The 23,002-nt window shown below is 43.4% G+C and overlaps 2 protein-coding genes and 1 long non-coding RNA gene across 3 annotated transcripts in view; 2 read left to right on the forward strand and 1 right to left on the reverse strand.

Moving 5' to 3' along the window:
- The first annotated feature begins 5,184 nt into the window (after window positions 1-5,184).
- Window positions 5,185-20,176, forward strand: LOC119784881. Its single transcript, XM_038287145.1, has 7 exons — window positions 5,185-5,298; window positions 8,634-8,753; window positions 9,281-9,604; window positions 9,680-9,793; window positions 11,686-12,180; window positions 13,537-13,653; window positions 18,786-20,176. The coding sequence occupies exons 1-7, from the start codon at window positions 5,217-5,219 to the stop codon at window positions 19,304-19,306; spliced, it is 1,773 nt and encodes a 590-aa protein (XP_038143073.1). The 5' UTR covers window positions 5,185-5,216; the 3' UTR covers window positions 19,307-20,176.
- Window positions 20,177-20,225: 49 nt separating this feature from the next.
- Window positions 20,226-21,336, reverse strand: LOC119784884. The gene is made up of 2 exons (XR_005280995.1): window positions 20,591-21,336; window positions 20,226-20,507 (listed from the first exon to the last, which is right to left on the reverse strand). It is a non-coding gene; the product is annotated as an uncharacterized LOC119784884 (long non-coding RNA).
- shroom3 (shroom family member 3) overlaps window positions 20,432-23,002 on the forward strand; it is a 92,186-nt gene continuing 89,615 nt past the window's right edge. The window contains exon 1 of the mRNA XM_038287141.1: window positions 20,432-21,364. Within this exon, the coding sequence (XP_038143069.1) occupies window positions 21,215-21,364 (150 nt within the window). The 5' untranslated portion in view covers window positions 20,432-21,214. The remainder of the gene's footprint in view (window positions 21,365-23,002) is intronic.

The following is a 23,002-nucleotide window of genomic DNA, read 5'->3' on the forward strand; positions in this document are numbered from 1 at the left end:
GATCAGAATCTGAATTACTTTATTAATCCCTTCTAGAGATTAATTAATCACTCTTGCAGTGAAATCGTTTACAGAAGAAAAAAAAAATAAGATTGTGAAAACAATATAAGTCAATAAAATAAGTAAAATTACAACCTTCACAGTAAAATGACACCTTTCCCATATAAACAGTGTGAAATAAGATATAAGAATAAAATAAGGATCTCAGTGTAAACAACAGTATTTATAATACTGTGATGGAGAAGAGACCTGTCCAGGGTGGACCCCTCCTCTCACCCGTAGACAGCTGGAGATAGACACCAGCACCCCTCGCCACCCCACTTGGGATATAAGAGTGTTAGAAGATGGATGGATTATGGAGTGATGCTGCAATGAGTTAGGAAACTGAGGCGGAGGTTTTTCTTGCGAGAAATAATGATCAAATATATTTAACATCCTCAGACGGAGAGATGGAGCTCTCTGACTGCAGCATTTCAGTACGAACATTTATACCTTACAAAATCACCCCCCCCCCCCAGGGGAACGAACCCACCCCCTGCATAAGGAAACTTTTTCACACTTGAACATTTAATTATTCCCAAGAAAAAAAAAATTAAATTCATCAAGGAGATAAATTTTAGCCAAATAAAAATTCAGTAGATCCTTCCCTTCACCCTTCTCTAGAGGAGGGAGGCATCTGCTTTCTGGCCCCCCCACCTTAAACATTATCAGCATAGAGGCTGATCCAAGATATCTCTGGACTCACTTCTATTCAGGCAGGCACACTCAAAACATTTTATCTCACAAATAGGCCAAAGAAAAATATGGTTCCAGCAGATGATATCCTACACTGAAAAAAAAATAGAGGTTGACAGAACTTACATTTTCTAGGCAACGTGATGCATTTGGTTTTTTGAGTTTTCCTTACTTAAATTCACTGTGGTTGAGTTTACAAAGATTTTTGAGTTCTGCCAACTTAGGTTTTTGGAGTGTTACATAGAAATTTTGAGTTCTACCAACTTAGGTTTTTGAGTTTCACCTTTAAGTTCTGAGTTCTATCAACTTTGTTTTATGAGTTTGACATATAGATTTTGAGTTCTACAAACTCAGATTTTGTAGTGTTATCTGCAAGTTGAGTTCTATCAACTCAGTTTTTTTAGTCCTACCAATCGTCTTCACTACCAATCATTCAACACACAAAAAATTATGTTAATACAACATTTTTATTGCTTCAAGCCAAACATTGCATCAATAGATACAGTATAAAACCATGTTCAACAACATAATCTTAACTGCACAGATCAAAGTAACCTGACACTGGACCAGAATGTTCTAGATTCGTAAGAGTGATGATGAGGGAAAAAACAGTAAGACACCATTTTAGTAAGAGGAAAACACACAGGTAATTTTTTGTGAAGTAAGTGTATTAACATACACTATATTGCCAAAAGTATTTGCTCACCTGCCTTGACTCACATATGAGCTTAAGTGACATCCCGTTCCTAATCCATAGGGTTCAATATGACGTCGGTCCACCCTTTGCAGCTAGAACAGCTTCAACTCTTCTGGGAAGGCTGTCCACAAGGTTTAGGAGTGTGTTTATGGGAATTTTTGACCATTCTTCCAGAAGCGCATTTGTGAGGTCGCACACTGATGTTGGACGAGAAGGCCTGGCTCTCAGTCTCCGCTCTAATTCATCCCAAAGGTGTTCTATCGGGTTGAGGTCAGGACTCTGTGCAGGCCAGTCAAGTTCATCCACACCAGACTCTGTCATCCATGTCTTTATGGACCTTGCTTTGTGCACTGGTGCACAGTCATGTTGGAAGAGGAAGGGGCCAGCTCCAAACTGTTCCCACAAAGTTGGGAGCATGGAATTGTCCAAAATGTCTTGGTATGCTGAAGCATTCAGAGTTCCTTTCACTGGAACTAAGGGGCCAAGCCCAGCTCCTGAAAAACAACCCCACACCATAATCCCCCCTCCACCAAACTTTACACTTGGCACAATGCAGTCAGACAAGTACCGTTCTCCTGGCAACCGCCAAACCCAGACCCGTCCATCAGATTGCCAGATGGAGAAGCGCGATTTGTCACTCCAGAGAACGCGTCTCCACTGCTCTAGAGTCCAGTGGCGGCGTGCTTTACACCACCGCATCCGACGCTTTGCATTGCACTTGGTGATGTATGGCTTGGATGCAGCTGCTCGACCATGGAAACCCATTCCATGAAGCTCTCTGCGCACTGTTCTTGAGCTAATCTGAAGGCCACATGAAGTTTGGAGGTCTGTAGTGATTGACTCTGCAGAAAGTTGGCGACCTCTTCGCACTATGCGCGTCAGCATCCGCTGACCCCGCTCCGTCAGTTTACGTGGCCTACCACTTCGTGGCTGAGTTGCTGTCGTTCCCAAACACTTCCATTTTCTTATAATACAGCTGACAGTTGACTGTGGAATATTTAGGAGCGAGGAAATTTCACGACTGGATTTGTTGCACAGGTGGCATCCTATCACAGTTCCACGCTGGAATTCACTGAGCTCCTGAGAGCGACCCATTCTTTCACAAATGTTTGTAAAAACAGTCTGCATGCCTAGGTGCTTGAATTTATACACCTGTGGCCATGGAAGTGATTGGAACACCTGATTCCAATAATTTGGATGGGTGAGCAAATACTTTTGGCAATATAGTGTATATGAAAAAATAACAGTTTTACAAATTTGGACAGCCTTCAGTTTGTTTTTTTCAATTGTAGTCTCTTTAAATTGGGTGCACCCTTTTAAAAAAAATAAAATGAAATAAAATGTCTTGTTTCCCAACGGAAAAAGAAAAAGGTTTTCCCTTTTTATCTCTGAGTTTTTCTTTTTAGTCCTACCACTCCGACAGGACGATGAATGCAAAAAAAGAAAGTCCTCTTCGGTCCAAATCCTTCTCTTCAGTCCAAATCCAGATGTTCACACGGTTGGCTCGCCATCTCCATTTAAGGAGAGAATCCAGAATCCAGGGTATCCAAAAAACCCAGCCTGCATAGTACAACAGAGCTTAGTTAAATCCATTCACTTCTTGTTCTTAACTGTACAGTTTATATCTCTCCAAGTATGATAAATTTCAGTGTGTAATGTAACTTTTCTAACTCATTACGAATTAACTGCTGCATTACAGGGTTAACATATAAAATGTTAATGTCACTGTTTTTCTTGTAAAGCAAATAAAATCATGAAAGCAAAAAATCCACATGTAAATAATGTAAATAACAGTAAATACCCACATCGGATTAAGAAAGTAAAATAATGTAGTCTTGTAATATTCTGTGCCTGAGTGCAACAACACTGCACTACATAAAACAATTTAGAAATTTAATAAGTTATTACACTCAACTTAATGTCTCTTTTCATTTGTACAATGAAAATAACAGGCACACTCTTTTCTCTATGCATAAACACGCACGCGCACACGCGCTTTATAAACGCGCACGTGCGCTGCTTTTCCTTTCATCAGAACGTGAAAAACATGTGAACTCATGCTTCAACTCGGTGGCAATACACCACAAGGGAATGCTAACTCACGGAGCTAACCGCTAACTGTCTGTACTTTGCAGCACTCACCGGGAAAACTGGTAAGGTCCCAGGGTCGTTCCTCCGTGGTTCTCCAGATGCATAAAATCACAATGTCCGCCAATCTTCTCAAACACGAGGGAAAAAGGCTGTGCCCTTGAAGAAAGGGATAGGAAACCCCGTACCGTAGTGGGCGTGTCCATGAACATAAGCAGTGCGCATGCCCATGAGTTTACAGTTGAGGGAACTCAAAAAATCTTGTATAGGCGATTTAAAACTCCTTGTTAAACCAACTTCTGAGAATTTGAGTTGGGCAAACGTGTATTTATTTGTTAGATGTCAAATTTATATTTCTGAGTCGGATTACAATACAATTGTGTGTTAGAACAACAATTGCCATTTACTTTTTTAACAGTGTACTGATCATAACCAATCTTCAGTACTATACCAACGCTACTAGACACAATCTCTCAGTTTGGAAGATTTTCGGGTTATAGGATCAACTGGTCTAAGAGTGAACTGTTGCCAGTTAGGATAAGGATAAGTTCACTTATCTTTGAATAGAGATTACTAGGGACTTTAATTCACTCTATGAAGCTAATTTCTCCCCCCTTGTGGTGAAGCTACAAAATAACATTCAGTTTTGGAAATCTCTTCCTATTTCCCTGATGGGAAGAATCAATGCAATAAAAATGTTTTTTCTCCCTCAGATACTTTATCTGTTTCAAATTATCCCCATCTTTTTACCTAAAACTTTTTTTAAGAAACTCGATTCTATAATTGTTCCATTTTTGTGGGACAATAAAACGCACCAAATTAGCAAAGCTCACCTTTGCAGGACTAAAGTGGAGGGTGGACTGGCCCTCCCAAATGTTTTATTTTACTATTACTCTTGTAGGGTATTACTCTTGTAGTGGGTTGAGAATGTTTTTGTTTAATTATGTCACTTTCGTTTCGTTTTGATTTTGTATTGTCTTTATGTTTTTTGTTCACATAAAAAAGAGGACAAATGTGTATTGTTGATGTTTCAATTTTCATGTATGATTCCTCAATAAAAAATATGGTTCCAAAGTCCCAAACCATTTGAAAACAAACGATGCAAAGAGCAGTGTTGCCAACTTAGCGCTTTAGTCGCTATATTTAGCCACTTTTCAGACCCCTCTAGCACTTTGATTTCTAAAAAGCTCCTAGCGCCAAATCTAGAGACTTTTTTCTGCTACTGGAGACTTTGGAGACAACATCTAAAAGCAGCGAACTCTGCTCTCCAGAGCCAGTAGATTGGTAACCCCGCCTCCTGCTCTCCTCCATCTCGTCTGCTGTCATGATTCAGTTGTTGTTTGATGTGTTGTCTTCTCAATTTAGGGGGCCCCCTGCCTGTCTTTGCCTAGGGCCTCAAATTTCCTAAATCCTCCCCTGCTCATTGCAAATAATGAAATAAATAAGTAATCCTGCTCTTATATCTCTCTGACTCTCAGTCCCATCATCCACCTCCTTCCTTCAGTCACTTCTCGGTTCCCTGCATCTATTTTTCCTCCATTTATTTAACTAATATTAACATCGACCAACTGCGCCCTCTATTGGGCAATTTCAATCATGACGCTGAAGCGCCATGGACTGGACCAATCAGAAGCTCGCTTTATCGTCATGTGACCTCGCGGCCAACTAGAAGAACGCCTAAACGGCAACAACAAACATGGCGGCGGCTCCGCTCAGCTTCATCTTGGAGAGGTGCTGGACGGAGGAGAAGGAGACGACGCTCATTGCGTTTTTCTCCAGTAAGTCCGACATGTTGGGCAGAGTCCCCCCCCCCCGCCTTTGGAACAGCTGCTGTGGGGGGGGGCCGGGGGGGCTCCCGGTGCCGCTGTTCCTCCGACAGGCGGGAGGGGGGGGGGGGCAACCGTTGCTCTACGGCAGCAACGGCTAGAAGCGATTAGCAACCGGTGCTAAGAGGGACCGAGAAATGAGTTGATAGGAATAAAACGATCTGAAAACAGATTAATATTGAACAGATGTTCCTCACCGGAAGAGAAAGACTCACATTAATGTTCATCATTTAAAGGGTTCGCTGTTAAAAGATCTTCCTCACTATCAATGAATGTTTATACTTAAAATCAATAATTCCAGAGAAAACAATAAATTAGTCTTTAACCCTTTATAGGGCAAGTTTTTGATCAACCCCCCCCCACATCCATCAGTGAGATCTAGAAGCATAAGATCTATATCCAGCAAAGATTCTGCTAAAAAGCTGCACACTGGAAAAGCAATCTTAGAATTAAGTTAAAATTTCCTAAATAAAGTAGATAAATGAGATAGTCTGCTAATGAATGAAGATTTTTACTCTTAGAAAATAATATGAACTTGAAATAAGACAATTAATTGTTTTCTTATTTGAAGTGTAAAGTGTCTCTTTTACCTCCTAAATCTAAGAACAAATTCACTTATTTTAAGAAAAAAAGACTAGATCTAGATTTGGATTTTTTTCTAGTTTACATCTTATTTTGGCATTTGACCAATTAGATGAGCCCTGGAATAATATATTACTACTGTAAATTAATTTTGGGGAAAAAAAGTAAAAAGCTAATTGAATAGTTAAAAAGTAAAGATAAAAAGTTAATAAGCCTAGTTAATAATTATATTTAGGTTTATAAACTAAAAACTCAGTACCGGTATCAGCATTAATGCCTCTAAGGTTACGTTTGATCAAAAAAATGTGTTTCTTTCTCTCAGAGTGTTTTTAAAGGAGTTCTTATAGAAGCATGTTTGTTATTTTTCTTAATATATTCGGGCAAGTTGGCGTTTCTTGTTATTACATTTACATTTATCTTTACCATCAATTATCCATATTTTTTAATGTTATAAAGGCAATAATGTCTTGTCTTGGATTCCAATTGTTAAAGATAGGCTCTCTGTGTTTCTACGCCTTGAAACTCTCTCTCTGGTTCTTTTTCCTGAAAAGATAAACTCTTTAAATAACATTTCATAACTTATATGTATTAAATAATCAGGAGACGTGATGACAGATTCTGATAGAAATTATAATCTTACTCAGATCAGAGAAGTTGCTTAGAGTTACAGAAGGCAGCTGCTCACCTCTCAGGAAGTGGCCCCGATTAACAGTTAACGAGGCATTTTATACGTCTCCAGTCTGACACATTTTACATCCTACACCTTAGCAGATGATAGACATCCATGGCTCCAGCCTTATCACAATAATACACTTTGTTCTTAGCTGAAGGACGCCGCTCTCATTCCGTTCACAAATCTTTGCCAAGTACAGAATGAAGATTATAACTGTAGGAACTGTCCTAATTAGATAAACTATTGTGGAAAACATCAGTTCTGATGCAACAGGCAGCTAATATTAAGATGTAATAAACTCACACATCATCAATGATAATTATCCTAACACAATAACTCTGCATCCTGTAAAGGGTTAATGGTAATATTTGAATTCCCTGGAATACCGATGATTTGTAGGCATGTTGCTGACCTGAAGAGTTTAAAGCAATTCCAGGCTGGAAAACCATCAGCAATAATTCTCCAGGCTCAGTTCATGTCCTGATTGATTGATTGATTGATTGATTGATTGACTGTATTGATCTCACAGCGGAGAAATGACCTCGTTCTAACAGCTCAAATAGTCAAAGGAAAAGAAGAAGGTGCCAAAGGAAGGTTAATGGGAGATATACAGTGTGTCCTAAAGTCTTTGAAAGCTTTATTTTTTTATTTTTTGGGGGGCGGGGCTATTTAAAAACTCATTTAGTTTCTCGGGGAAGGGAAAGACTTTTTCTTTTTTTAATCAAGTTTTAGTAGAATAAAACAGAAATGTTATTTATTGTCCCACATCGGGGGAAAGTCAGGAGATCGTAGAGCAAATGAAATCTTTCAGCAGTTTTAGAAAAAATATCTTATATAGTTTTGATAGAAATGTTTAATACATAAAGAAAAACAACAGAAAAGATGCAAAGTGAATCTGACTGTGTTCATTATTATTATTCCCCCACTGAAAGAAAAAAGTCATATTTTATTATAATCTAGAGACTATTAATAACGGGAGGTGAAATGAAACTCCAGACTAGCTTTGAATGTGATGATGTCATCAGTACGCTTCTGTTAAGCCAGATTTATTCTGCGTGCTCCCGTTCTTCCCGAGTCCAGACTTTCCTGGGTTCTAGTCAAGAACATACTTGGCGAGGACATGAATCTGTACTCGCGTTCTAGTGAATTGAGAACGGCCAAAGTTCGGACACTCGTTTAAAACTGCGTAACCTCTATATAGTGATTAAGGTGGACGTTCAGACACAGCAGGTTTTCTTTATTGTTTTACTCTATTATCTGTCCCCACGCCACCGCGTGTCTGGTGACATCATCATGCTGGGTTAGTGCGACAGAAATCAGGAAAGTAAACAATGAAGAGCATCATGGAAGGAAGCCAGGTCGTAGTCAGGTTGCTTTATTGTTTCTCTCTATTATCTGTCCCCACGCCACTGCGTCTCTGGTGACATCATCATGCTGGGTTAGTGCGACAGAAATCAGGAAAGTAAACAATGGAGAGCATCATGGAAGGAAGCCAGGCCGTAGTCAGGTTGCTTTATTGTTTCTCTCTATCTGAATCCGTCTAACCTGCTGCTCCTCGTTTATCCAATGGAAACAGCTGATTCTGCTGGTTAGATCAGAGGCGACTGGCGCGGCGTGTTGACGTCCGTACGTTGCGTTCAGTGGTTCCCACAGCATGCCGATCAGAGCCGAGGAGATTTTAACGCGAGTTGCTTGCTGAGCGTTAAACGGGTTTTAGAAACATTTCATCTACCACCTTTCCCACTGTCTGAAAAACCCGTTTAAACTGGGAACAATGGGCTTTTAGTGGTAGTGGCTACAACTCTGTGACGCGTGTCTCCCCGCGTCAAACGACTCGGCAAGCGACCCGCATGGCGCTGCGACAGAGTCATTTAGGAGGTGGTTTGTTTGGAACGGAGAGCAGGGCAATCTGAGAAACACCTCAAACCAAGGGTTCAGTAAAGCACAGGAGTGGAGGGCTGATGATGTGGGCTGTTCCAACCTTCTCTTTTATCACATCTTAATGAGGCTTCTCCCTCTTCTTGGTCTCTAGAGAACAGCTTCCTGTGGAACCACAAGTCCGAAGGCTACAAGAACCGGGAGCTGCGATGGAAAACGCTGGAGCGGCTCAGGGTCCAGCTCTCCTCCCAGCCTCCGCCGGTTCCTTTCACAGGTACCGTCGTTTAAGGAGCACCGCTAATCGTCCTCATCTCCAGGAATCTGGAATGATGTCAGATTAACTTTTAAACTACTTTAGAGCTGTTGGAATGTGTTCAAAGCAATTTATAATGAAAATACAAGAAGGTAATAAAAGATTATTTGGTTTAAAAATATTTCAATAAATTATTTCCCTTAAAGAGTAATCAGTAAGTGTTAAGATCCTAGATTCTTAAAGTTCGGTGATCATTCCTGAGGGAATAATGGACCCTTCAGCTTCTTTAGTAAGTGTTGGCTAGTTTAAGCTAGCATTTTCAAGGGGTCACAGTTGACAGTCGTAGGGAAGTCATCTTTAAATGTATTCTTCATCAGAGGAACGCTCCAGCAGGATCGTACTCAGATCCTTCTATTCCACGTCTGTCCAGTTTTCCTCAATTGGCCCAAAACCAATTATGATCTCTGGAAATTTAAGTAGGAAGAGATTTGAATATGAAATCTGTGCGATATCAGAAAACCTCCACCTTTGTTTTGTGTTTTCTGCAGTGGAAGACATCAAGAACAAGTTCAAGAACCTGCGTACGACCTTTCAGCGTCAGTACAAGATGGTCCAAGCGAGCGGCGAGGGCCTCTTCATCCCACAGTGGAAGCACTACCAGCAGCTGATGTTCCTGCAGGCCTGCTGCAGTCAGGAGGACCCGGCCAACAACACGCCCCCTATGGTTCCTAAGGAGGAGAACCAGTTCCCGCTCACCTCCCCTGGACTCCTCTCCTTCCTCCCCTCCCCGTCCTCCTCTTCATCCTCCGGCTTTGTTGGGAGGTGTTTCTGGACAGAAGAAAAGGAACGGGAGCTGATATCCTTCTATGCAGGTAATAAACAGAAACATCCCGATGAGTCTTCTTCTGAAGCGGTTTGTTCTTGACTGGACTTTGGTCCTTTTGCAGAACATGGCTGCCTGTGGAACCAGAAGTCTGAGAATCACAACAACCGTCAACTCAGACAGAACCTCTTGGAGTCGCTAAGGAAGCAGCTCTCAGACCAGCTGGTGTCTTTTTCTGGTAAACATGCTTCTGTAAATCTGCAGGTTAGCGGCCAGAACCAGGAGGCAGGATTACTGGGTTAGACGGATAAGTTCAGGTTCAACCCAGAACACAAATTAAATGAACATTTTACTAAATAAAACAATCAAACCTCCATCAGAGCCAACGGTCCTTCACACACGGCTACGCAGAGAGAGGGCTGCTAAAAATGGGCTAACGTTAGCCCTGAACGCTGCAGACGGGCTAACGTTAGCCCTGGCCGCCGCAGACGGGCTAACGTTAGCCCTGGCCGCTGCAGACGAGCTAACGTTAGCCCTGGCAGCCGCAGACGAGCTAACATTAGCCCTGGCAGCCGCAGACGAGCTAACGTTAGCCCTGGCCGCTGCAGACGAGCTAACGTTAGCCCTGGCAGCTGAAGACGGTCTAACGTTAGCCCTGGCAGCTGAAGACGGGCTAACGTTAGCCCTGGCCGTTGCAGACGGTCTAACGTTAGCCCTGGCAGCTGAAGACGGGCTAACGTTAGCCCTGGCCGTTGCAGACGGGCTAACGTTAGCCCTGGCCGTTGCAGACGGGCTAACGTTAGCCCTAGCCGCTGAAGACGGGCTGCAGCTGCAGACGAGCTAACATTAGCCCTGGCAGCTGAAGACGAGCTAACGTTAGCCCTGGCTGCCGCAGACGAGCTAACATTAGCCCTGGCAGCTGCAGACAAGCTAACATTAGCCCTGGCAGCTGAAGACGAGCTAACATTAGCCCTGGCAGCTGCAGACGAGCTAACATTAGCCCTGGCAGCTGAAGACGAGCTAACGTTAGCCCTGGCTGCCGCAGACGAGCTAACATTAGCCCTGGCAGCTGCAGACGAGCTAACGTTAGCCCTGGCAGCTGAAGACGAGCTAACGTTAGCCCTGGCTGCCGCAGACGAGCTAACATTAGCCCTGGCAGCTGCAGACGAGCTAACGTTAGCCCTGGCAGCTGCAGACGGGCTAACGTTAGCCCTGGCAGCTGAAGACGAGCTAACGTTAGCCCTGGCTGCCGCAGACGAGCTAACATTAGCCCTGGCAGCTGCAGACGAGCTAACGTTAGCCCTGGCAGCTGAAGACGAGCTAACGTTAGCCCTGGCTGCCGCAGACGAGCTAACATTAGCCCTGGCAGCTGCAGACAAGCTAACGTTAGCCCTGGCAGCTGCAGACGAGCTAACGTTAGCCCTGGCAGCTGAAGACGAGCTAACGTTAGCCCTGGCTGCCGCAGACGAGCTAACATTAGCCCTGGCAGCTGCAGACGAGCTAACGTTAGCCCTGGCAGCTGCAGACGAGCTAACGTTAGCCCTGGCAGCTGCAGACAACATCCGGGGACTTTGTCCGTTCTCGGTCTGCTGTTCTAGTGAACTGGAACAGTGCTAGGGCTGAGGATGATGATGTTTTACTCGGACACGATAATGCACAAGCACACATAGTGAGAAACGGCGTGACACTCTGTCTTCTGCTCACATGGTTCTGATTAGTCTGAACCCGCCCCTTTATACGTCCACAGATCAGGATGTGTTCAGCTGATAACCAGCTCAGTGCTACCGCTGATCCTGGTTACCATTGCTGTGCACTGGTTGAACTGGATAGACTGGGAGGACTCCCAGTAGGTTGAGGTGACTGGTCAGAAAGTCCTGATTCGTTTCTCTCTTCATTTCAGGTCTTTATCAGCCTGTTGTCCTTTAAAGATCGGAAGAGTTTAAAGTAGAGAAGTGGAAAGTTTTACTGCATAAAAACGTTTGTAAAGTTCTGTCAGTCAGAAAGCAGCATTTCATTAAAGTTCAGTGACACGCAGGTTTATTAGCCGACGGTTCCACGTGTTTTCAGGTAGAACAGATTCTATGCATAGACCCCAGAGGTCAGTCTGTTAACATCATGTCTTCTTTGCAGTGGACGACATAAAATCCAAATTCAAGAACCTTCGAACCGTTTTTAACCGGGAGTACAAGGCCGTCCAGGCCAACAGAGCCTCCGACAAACCCCACGTGTCCAAGTGGAAGCACTACCACCAGATGCTCTTCCTCTGCGAGTCCTTCAAAGAAGACGAGTCTGCTGACGACCTGCAGATAGTGATGGTGCAGGAGGGAAGGGACCCGGAGCGTCCGGATCACGGGAGCCAGACTTTATCCACCGGCTCCTTCAGAACCAGCAGCGCTGCAGATCACAGTGAAAATAAAAGCATCACCTGCTCAGCGTACCAAGTTCTCCTGGCTGCAGCTCCAGACCAGTTCAAACCAGTAGATCACAAAGCTGCTCCCACCGTCCTCAGCTCACCGGACAGGAAGACCTGCAGGACCTGGGTCCAGGCCGGAGACAGGATGACCTCAGAGCCTCGGTGCCTCTGGAGCGAAGCCAAAGTTCAGCAGCTCATCTCCTTTTATGCAGGTCGGTTTAAAATCCACTTTATTCAGGAGAAAAAAGGTTTAAACTGTTTATGAGTTTAACCAATCTGATTGTGATCAAACCAAATAAAATCAGCAGGAACTGGATTCCTTCTGAAGTCACTTCTAAATATGAAACATTGACCATCTGAATATTTAATCTCAGTGTCAAAGCAGCTGCAAAAAACTATCTAGAAATAAGTAAAAATGTCTAAAAAATAAATGTATTTAACCTTAATTTGAGCAGAAAGATCTTCCAATGGAATGAGGATTTTTACTCTTAAAATAAGATAATTAGATAAAATGAGCTTAAAATTAGACAATGCCATTCTTATATTATAGTTTTTGGCAGTTTATGGCTGCGGGGTCCCTCAGGGGTCTATATTCGGCCCCTTGGGTTCCATTTTTCTGAAATTAGTCGTTTCTCCATTATGCTGATGACTGCCATGTTTATTTTCCTGCGTAAAAGCAGGATGCTAACCCGCTAATTCTCTGCTAAAATGTCCGGAAGCTCGAATGGCTTCAATAGAAAGAAGATTTAAATCATATGGAGTGAATTATTGTTTCAAACAAATAAAATCTGATTTATGTGATACATTCTCGTTTTTGCTAAAGTCCAACGACCGATAGAAACTCGTCTCCAGAGGAAAGACCCCCCCCAAAAAAAGCCAATCAGTCAAGAATAAACTTAGAAAGCAAAATTTGAAAAGTTTGAAAATATAAAAAAATTCAGAAAATGTGAAAATATTTGCAATCATCAGATTCATAAAATAATTAGAAAATAATATTTGAAAAGATCAAAACTGGGAACAAAGCAAAGTTTCTATCTGAACGTTTTTTAAACTTTTCTGTATTTTATTCAAATTTTCATTTACAAAAAGGTGTTTGGACCCCTTACCGTCCTTACTGACCTCCCCTCGCACGGTGGAGGCAGCATTATGCTGCGGGGAGGAGGAAGGAAGGAAGGAAGGAAGGAAGGAGGGAAGGAAGACTTTTAACAACCTTTATTTACACAATTCAAACATAAAAACAATTGAGGTAAAACGAGTGTCAGATAAAAATCATTAAATGAGGAGCCTGTTTCTCCATCATCTGATGCAGAACATAATGTTGTTAAAACATCTGAATAATATCCTCCATGATCTGGGTGACTCTGTGGAAGTGAAACACGAGACGAGACGAGGACAGGAGAGGAGAGGACAATACAGGAGAGGACAGGAGGGGAGAGGACGGGACAGGAGAGGACGGGACAGGAGAGGAGAGGAGAGGACGGGACAGGACATGACAAGACAGGAGAGGACAGGAGAGGACGTTGTGCCTGAAGCTTCCTGGGTGTGATGGTTCTTCTGTTGTGTTCCAGAGCACAGCTGTCTGTGGAACCACCGCTTGGACAGCTACAGGAACCGTCTGCTGAGACAGAGCCTGCTGGAGACGCTGAGCGGCCTGCTGTCTGAGGACGAGGCCGTCCCCTTCACAGGTAACACAACCTGGGGCCGCTGCCTGGGGGGGCGATTACAGCCAGTTCTTAAGGCCGGGTCACACTGGCTGCATATAGAGATGAGCAGGATGAGCAGATCTGTCTCTGTACCGCAAATTAAAACAATTTCCCACATTTGAAGCAGACGGATTATGAAAAAAATAACAAAACACCGCCCTGAGCTCCCATCATGGGTAAAGTTTTCTATTTTAAGGTTTCATTATTTATGCCCTGCCTGCTTTAAACGCGCTGCATGAGTCCCAACTGACCGTTTTCTCTTCCATCAACAGATTTTATTTTCTATTTTCCCCCAAAGTGGATGTGTGTTAATTCCCTTTCCTACTGGCTGAAAAACCAGTTTAAACCGGAACAATCAGCTTTTAGTGGCAGTGGGAACAGCTCACTGACTCGTTTCGACTTTCGGGTCGACCCTCTGAATGACATCACACCATTGAATGCAACGTACGGACGTCAACACGCCGCGCCGGTCGCTTCTGATCTAACAAGCAGAAACAGCCTCTGTTTCCATTGGATAAACATGGGATAAGACAGATAATAGAGAGAAACAATAACGCACACTGACTACGCCCTGGCTTCCTTCCATGGTGCTCTCTGTTGTTCACTTCCCTGATTGCTGTTGCACTGGTGACATCATCAATTCTGACTGAGTGTGATCATCAGACACGCAGCAGCAGGAGACAGAGGCCACCCAGCTGCCAGTGAGGGGTTAGACCAGCTTTTCATGCCAGTAGGAAGGAAGCTAAATGCTAATTGTTAGCGGGTCGACCCATGATTGAAAAACATGTTACGGTGCTATTTTCAGTGGGAGGCTTTTTAACAGCGTCTTGCTTCCAGTTTGACCCATGAAATTGCTGCTGAATAAATAGACCTGAGCTCTATCTCAGTCAGAGCTATGCAGCACCCCCTGCAGGAAGTCGTGGAGGGTGCATCACCCCCGTATCTTCCCCCCCGACACGATTTCCTGTGGGATGGGATTGGGTATGTTCAGAACTTTGATTCAATTTCAATTCTATTCAGTTTATTTCTATAGCTCCAATTCACATCATGTCATCTCAGGTCACTTTATGGTTCACCAGATCATCCAGTCAGATTGGTTCAAAGTTTTCTATCTAAGGAAAACCAGCTGATTGCATCGACTCATTGACTCTTCAGCAATGCCTCACACTGAGCATGCTTGTAGCGACAGTGGAGAGGAAAAACTCCCTTTGAACAGGAAGAAACCTCCAGCAGAACCAGGCTCAGTGTGAGCGGCCATCTGCTGAGGCCCACTGGGGTTCAAGGAGACAGAAGCAGACGTAGAAAAAGAAGCATAGATACAAAAGGCAACTGTCAACCAGCTCCACAGGCGGCCCCGTCCAGGAAACACACAGCCAGGCAGACGAGCTCCGAGCCAGCTCCCATGTCAGAGGATGAAGAGAGCACATCCAGTTAGTCACAGTCAGAGAAACAGGACTACACTGGAAAATAGGCCAAGCTCCAACATCTAGAAACAAAGGTGTTGATGGCAGCAGCACAGCTGATATTTCTCTCCAGGATGGAGTCACAGCCAAACAGGAACAGACCAGATGAAGCTACTATGAGAAAAAGCAGAGAGAGCAGAACGTTAGAGATTGAACTAACAGATTCTGCAGAGTGGGAGAATAGAGATAGAATGAAGCAGAATGATGAAAAAGGGGTCCCTATGTCCTCCAGCAGTCTAAGCCTATAGCAGCAGAACTATAGAGATAGATCAGGATAACCTGAGCCACTCTAACTAGAAGCTTTATCAAAAAGGAAAGTTTTAAGCCTAGCCTTAAAAGTAGACAGGGTGTCTGTATGGAAGTAAATATGTGCCATCAGAATTTGAATAAAAAATACCTCTGAAATTTGAATGTTGTAAATTAGTGCTTACTTTTTCAGTATTAAAATAAATTCAGAATATATTTTTAACCTAAAAAAAATTCAGTCATTATTTGTACATAAAAAAAAAATTCAGTGTAATTTTTTTTACATGGTTGCAATTTTCAGTTATTAAAAAAATTCACATTCCTATTTCAAAGTGATCAAATTTTCAATATACATACAGGTGCTGGTCATAAAATTAGAATATCATGAAAAAGTAGATTGATTTCAGTAATTCCATTTAAAAAGTGAAACTTGTATATTATATTCATACATTACATACAAACTCATATATTTCAGATGTTTATTTTGTTTAATTTTGATGATTACAAATGACAACAAATGAAAATCTCAAATTCATCATATCAGAAAATTAGAATATTACTGAAGACCAATAAAAACAAAGGATTTATAGAAATGTTGGCCAACTGAAAAGTATGAACATGAAAAGTATGAGCATGTACAGCACTCAGTATTTAGTTGGGCCTCCTTTGGCCTGTATTACTGCAGCAATGCGGCGTGGCATGGAGTCGATCAGTCTGTGGCACTGCTCAGGTGTTATGATAGCCCAGGTTGCTCTAATAGTGGCTTTTAGCTCTTCTGAATTGTTGGGTCTGGTGTATTGCATCTTCTTCTTCACAATACCCCATAGATTTTCTATGGGGTTAAGGTCAGGAGAGTTTGCTGGCCAATTAAGAACAGGGATACCATGGTCCTTCAACCAGGTACTGGTAGCTTTGGCACTGTGTGCAGGTGCCAAGTCCTGTTGGAAAATGAAATCTGCATCTCCAAAAAGTTGGTCAGCTGCAGGAAGCATGAAGTGCTCTAAAACTTCCTGGTATGTGGCTGCGTTGACCCTGGACCTCAGAAAACACAATGGACCAACACCAGCAGATGACATGGCACCCCAAACCATCACTGACTGTGGAAACTTTACACTGGACTTCAAGCAACGTGGATGAAGTGCCTCTCTTCTTTTCCTCCAGACTCTGGGACCTTGATTTCCAAAGGAAATGCAAAATTTACTTTCATCAGAGAACATGACTTTGGACCACTCACCAGCAGTCCAGTCCTGTTTCTCTTTAGACGCTTCTGACGCTGTCTGTGGTTCAAGAGTGGCTTGACACAAGGAATGCGACAGCAGAAACCCATGTCTTTCATACGTCTGTGTGTGGTGGTTCTTGAAGCACTCACTCCAGCTGCAGTCCACTCTTTGTGAATCTCCCCCACATTTTTGAAGGGGTTTTGTTTCACAATCCTCTCCAGGGTGCGGTTATCTCTCTTGCTTGTACACTTTTTTCGACCACATCTTTTCCTTCCCTTCGCCTCTCTATTAATGTGCTTGGACACTGAGCTCTGTGAACAGCCAGCCTCTTTAGCGATGACCTTTTGTGTCTTGCCCTCCTTGTGCAAGGTGTCGATGGTCGTCTTTTGGACAACTGTCAAGTCAGCAGTCTTCCCCATGATTGTGTAGCCTATAGAACTAGACTGAAAGACCATTTAAAGGCTTTTGCAGGTGGTTTGAGTTAATTAGCTGATTAGAGTGTGGCACCAGGGGCCATCAATTTTGAACCTTTTCACAATATTCTAATTTTCTGATATGATGAATTTGAGATTTTCATTTGTTGTCATTTGTAATCATCAAAATTAAACAAAATAAACATCTGAAATATATGAGTTTGTATGTAATGTATGAATATAATATACAAGTTTCACTTTTTAAATGGAATTACTGAAATCAATCTACTTTTTCATGATATTCTAATTTTATGACCAGCACCTGTATTTTTCACAGTTTAAATTTTCAGTGTTAAAAAATTCAGCATATAAAAATTCAACTTTTCAAAATTCAAATGCAATATTTTCGTTGTCCTCCATTAAATTCACTGTCTCAAATTCAGCGTCTAAAAATTCGCTGTAAAATGGCCAAGGTTTACTTCAGGTCACAGACATTAGCAATGGATGTCCGATTCCAACATCCACCTAATCACGTGACACAACCGTCATATTGAAGAAGTACCAGTATCACCCAGGCTGGCGACCATGGAGGCGAACTCAAACCCAACGGTGAGTTTAATACTTTCATATTTCTGTAGTATATTTTATTTTGCGCATGAAGTTTGATACATTATCTTAAAGCCTGATTTAAAACACTGGTTTGGGCCGTTGTTAATCTTACACCGTGTAGTGCCGGCATATTACTTCTCACTACCTCCGAGCTAACAATACAGTAGCTGATCAGAGTGGAGTCGGAACTGTTCAAAGCCCCTCTTTGAAGCACACAAGACAGCCATATTAGCTTACTACATTAGCGGTAGCATCTCCTGGAAAATTACGACTTTACTAAGACTGCCTGGAAAAGTGGTATTTCTTTTTTAAATAAAACGGGGGAAATTGGGTGGGGGGAGGGGGGTAATATGCCGGCACTTCACGGTGTAAGATTAACAACGGCCCAAACCAGTGTTTTAAATCAGGCTTTAAGATAATGTATCAAACTTCATACGCAAAATAAAATATACTACAGAAATATGAAAGCATTAAACTCACCGTTGGGTTTGAGTTCGCCTCCATGGTCGCCAGCCTGGGTGATACTGGTACTTCTTCAATATGACGGTTGTGTCACGTGATTAGGTGGATGTTGGAATCGGACATCCATTGCTAATGTCTGTGACCTGAAGTAACCTTGGCCATTTAACAGCGAATTTTTAGACGCTGAATTTGAGACAGTGAATTTGAGCAAGTTGAATTGGAGGACAACGAAAATATTGCATTTGAATTTTGAAAAGCTGAATTTTTTATATGCTGAATTTTTTAACAATGAAAATTTAAACTGTGAAAAATATGTATATTGAAAATTTGATCACTTTGAAATAGGAATGTGAATTTTTTTAATAACTGAAAATTGCAACCATGTAAAAAAAATTACACTGAATTTTTTTTTTAATGTACAAATAATGATATTGAATTTTTTTTAGGTTAAAAATATATTCTGAATTTATTTTAATACTGAAAAAGTAAGCACTAATATACAACATTCAAATTTCAGAGGTATTTTTTATTCAAATTCTGATGGCACATATTTACTTCCATATGTCTGCCTCACGGACTAAAACTGGTAGTTGGTTCCACAGGAGAGGAGCCTGAGAACTAAAAGATCTGCCTCCCATTCTACTTTTAGAAGTTCTAGGAACCACTAGTAAACCTTTACGTTGTTCTCCTTCTTCTTTCAGTGGACGACATCAAGACCAAGTTCAGGAACTTACGGACCATCTTCCAGCGGGAGCACAAGGCGGTGAGCTCCAACAGAACCTGTGGCTCAGAGGACTTCTACCTCCCAAAGTGGAAGCATTACCTGGACCTGATGTTCCTCTGTGACTCTGAAGAGGAAGAGGAGCAGCCTTCGTCTCCACCCGCACACCCCTCCTACACAGCTGCCTCTACCCAGAGCCCGGAAGTCCCGCCCTCCCCGACTCCCCCAGACTCACGGCTCTCCTCCCCCTCTTCCTCCTCCTCCACGTCTTCGTCCCGCAGCAGGATGTCCAGCCGAAAGCGAGAGCGCCGGCGAGCGTCGGCCTCCGGCGGTGAGCTGATGGAGCTGATGAGGAGCGTCTGCCAGAACCGGACCCAGTCGCCACACGCCGGCTTCCTGAAGTATGTGGAGGAGTGTCTGAAAGAGGCGCCACCGGACAAAGTGAAGAAGCTGAAGAAGATGATCATCGAGACGATCCACAGGGTGGAGGAAAACGGTTAGAGATCCCAGGTCTACGTTCCAGCGCCGGGGGACTCGCCTTTGCTGCTGTCCCTGCGCTGCAGCAGAACATGGAGAGGACAAGCAGCTCCAAGTCGCTTCCGGACTCCGAGTCTCCTAGAGATGACGGTGGAGGTCTGACCTTCCAGGTTTGGTTTCCTCTGTCGAAGTTCTCCTTCCGCTGCTCCAACAGAGTCCAGACTGGGATCAAATCTGGGAAATCCGACCAGAACGTTTTTCTTGTGGCGTTCCGGTTGATCCAGGGCGGCCGACTGAAGATCCATGTCGGTTTCTACCTGCTTCTGTCTGGTTTGTTCCTGCAGGTGAAGCCGTTTAGTCAGATGGAGCGACTGGCACCGGGTGTCATTCCGTCGGGTCACGCTCAGACTGTCCCACCTGAAACAGGCTGGACCAATCACAGCGCGGGACGATCAACCGAAGGAGAACAGGAAGAGAAAAGCTGAACCTAAATCAGTTTTAACCACAGCAGTTCTTTTAAAATCATTTTTTAAATCTCCTCTTTTTTGATGGAAAACTTACAGATTGCTGGAAAGTTCAGAAAAGCAGAGGTTTAGTTTAAAGACCTGTTCTATCTGTAGGGGGAAAAAAACATGGTGCTTTATTTTTCTACAAAGTATAAATCCTTTTTTCTTCCCTTTGACATATTTTCAGGAAATAAAATAGTTGCATAACGATTTAAAATACATAAAAATGTTTGCCTAAAAATGTTTTATTTGAAAATCATGTTATTCTGTTTGTATTATTTAAATACAGATTCTTTAATGACATATTTAATGACTTTTATAAGGTTTTGTTTTAATCTGATACTGGTGCCATATCAGAATCACCTTATTAAATATAAGATGTATGAAACATTTTTGGGTTATCTTTTGTTTTTCTTTAAATGAATACATTTCTTTTCATTGTTTTTGTGACAAGTTTAGTTATTTCAAAGTTTACTCTACAGTTCAAGCTCACATAAATCAGATTGGTTGCTATCTCATTATCTGCCACTAGAGGTCAGTGTCTAACCAACTATCAATGTTTTGTGGCGTTTTTATGGGAAATCAACTTTTGCTCAGTAGGGAAAATTTTTTCTTTGAAGAAACGTTGAGGTGCTGGGTTCCACCTGCAGAACCTCAGTCCAGGTTCCTGCCATCTGACGGACCTGGAGACTCGGATCAGATATTCCAGGATCCTGAACCTGGAAAGTGAAAGCAGCAGTCTGCAGTTCAGAGGGACGGAGGTTCCAGGAACTCTTCAGATGTAAAAGCTCTTTAATCTGACCTCCAAACAGCTGATTTGGTTTCTAAAGCAATGCAACCAGCAGAAGCTGTAATCTGGTTTTAATCTGGTTCCAGTGTGAAAGCAAACCGAGTCCAGCTCTGGTGTGGAGGATCGGATTAGAAAGTCGCCCTTTGACTCCAACATCCTTTTTTTACTCCCAGCTGATCTGCATTCCTGCTCCGCCGTGTTTTCGGTTTCCTTCAGCTCGCTCGGCCTGTCCTCCTCATGCCTCCTCCTCTCTGCACCTCCTCCTCCTCCTCCTCCTCCTGTCTTTTCTCTTTGCTCAGTGAGTCGCAGTAAATCCTATTGTGATGCTAAACTGATCTGGGCAGAGAGGGAAGGAGAGCAGAAGCTGCGGGTCTCAGTTGGAGCAGATTCTCCTTCTTCTCCTCTCAAACTTTCGGGACTCCTTCCAGACTCCATCCGGCCTCCTGTTGGACTTTAACCGCCGCGGGATCCGCGTCTTTCTGCGCGCGCGCCGGGAACGCGCCCTGCGGGGAGGACTGGACCCCCCCCCCCCATCTCTGTTTCTCTACAAACCACAGGATTTGTAAATGAGCAGCGATGCACCTGTGAAGGATCCGGGGTTCGCTTCATTCTGGGTTCCAGCCCCGCAGGCCGGACATGGAGAGCCGCGGCCGGGCGGGGCTCCAGCCGGCGGGCGGAGGGGGAGGCGGCTGGGTGCTGGTGGAGGCCCGGCTGCAGGGGGGAGCTCCGTGGGGCTTCACGGTGCAGGGCGGCCTGGAGCACAGAGAGCCGCTCATCATATCTAAGGTGAGTGAGGAAGGAAATACTTTCTCTAACTTTTCCTTCAGCCGGCCCGAAGAACAAGTGAAAGGAGCCGATTAAAGGCCAGCCGGCCAGCAGGGGGCGCCCTGTAAATTATAGCAGATTTAGAAAGTTAGTTGATTTTTAAAAGTGAAGTAAAATATCCAATAATTCAGATATAGTGATTGATGACTAGATCTGTTTTTGTTCAGTTTGATTATCATATAAAATATCAGGTTTGCTGAGAATTAGCATCTTTCTTCATATTGATTAAAATTATATTTACTGCATTTGTTCAGCAGACATCAACATGCTCCACAGTGAGCTGCTAAACTACCGGCTTAGTGGAAAGTTTGATGGAAGGAAAAAGTTTGTAAGGTACACAAACCAAAGCCTTTACAGGATCAAACTCCTACAAAAGCTCAGGGAGGAGCAACCTAAGCCTAGCTTAGCGCTGATTCATGCTCATAAACCAGGTGGTCTGCATGTGTCGCAGTTAACGCAGATATGCCCCGCCCCCTTCCGCAGACACCCCTCCAAAATTGTAGGTGACCGCAGACAGGAGGCCTCTGATTGGTCAAATCTAGGGCGCTCTACTCTATGCGTATTTCCTGTTTGGTTCCTTACCGGCTTGTTTTGTTTGTCTGACCGCCATTGTGGAAAACGACTGGTGAAGATGGAGAAGCTAGCAGAGCGAGGTGCGTGAGAACGCTGGGACCCTTTTTCCACCTGGATCCCCGCTCTTTTTGGCCCTCATGTTCCTCCGTTGCCACAACTGGATGTAAAACTTTTTATAGGTTAGGTTTTTGTTTGTCAGGTCAGATTTTTTAGCACAGAAATGCCATGTTTTGGCTTAATCCGGGCTAAACCGTTAGATTTTTTGCCCTTTTCGGGCCAATTCTCCAGTTGTGCAAAACTTTCGATCGGGTCGAGTTTCAGCATGATGGTACGTGGTGTAGTGAACAGGGGGTAGCGAGGGGTGACCTCCCCATCCTGAATTGTAAAGTTGGGAGAAAATCAAACATGTTTGAAATTCAGTCGGCCGTCGTCAGGTGGTCGTAGGTAAATCCTGCTGTTGAAGCAGAGCTATGAACCGATTTACCTCGAGCATTGTGCATCTGCAAACAGGGGTGTTTTCTTCCAGATAGACGAGTCCGAGTAGCGCCATCTCACCGCGGAGCTGAGTTCCACGTGGTTTTTAGACGTACAGTGTGAGCAGGTAGATCGCATCAGAGCGTCGGGTCGCACAGTGTGAGAACCAACATGGTGAGCTGTAAACTTTTGAACCTGTAGTTTCATCGTGCAGGTTGAGCTGCAGCTGCGTGCAACAATTGAAAAAAAATCACACAGTGTAGGCCCGACTTTAAACAGTCGTCAAACTGCTAACTTGGTAGATCCACTGTGGAACATCATGGAAACCCTGCAGTAGACCATAAAAAAGGCGGCTGCAAAAGATTCTGCTTTTTAACACTTTGCTGTTTTTAGGATTATTAATGGAAAGTTGAGCGGAAGGAAAAAGATGCACAATAACCAGATGTGACTTAAACCTGCAGTTTGGGAAAGAAAGCCGACTCCAGGCGTTCAGGGTTCAGACTGCAGCTGGAGTCCAGCCAGTCTAGGAAGATCCTTATTGGATGTTTCTTC

The sequence above is a fragment of the Cyprinodon tularosa genome, unplaced genomic scaffold, assembly GCF_016077235.1.
Source record: "Cyprinodon tularosa strain WSP-4 unplaced genomic scaffold, ASM1607723v1 ctg236, whole genome shotgun sequence".
NCBI classification, from domain to species: domain Eukaryota; kingdom Metazoa; phylum Chordata; class Actinopteri; order Cyprinodontiformes; family Cyprinodontidae; genus Cyprinodon; species Cyprinodon tularosa.

Coding starts and splice junctions, on each gene's coding strand:
- LOC119784881 (XM_038287145.1), top strand. CDS start 5,217: ATGGCGGCGGCTCCGCTCAGCTTCATCTTGGAGAGGTGCTGGACGGAG. Junction 5,299..8,633: donor GCTCATTGCGTTTTTCTCCA/GTAAGTCCGACA, acceptor CTTGGTCTCTAG/AGAACAGCTTCCTGTGGAAC. Junction 8,754..9,280: donor TCCGCCGGTTCCTTTCACAG/GTACCGTCGTTT, acceptor TGTTTTCTGCAG/TGGAAGACATCAAGAACAAG.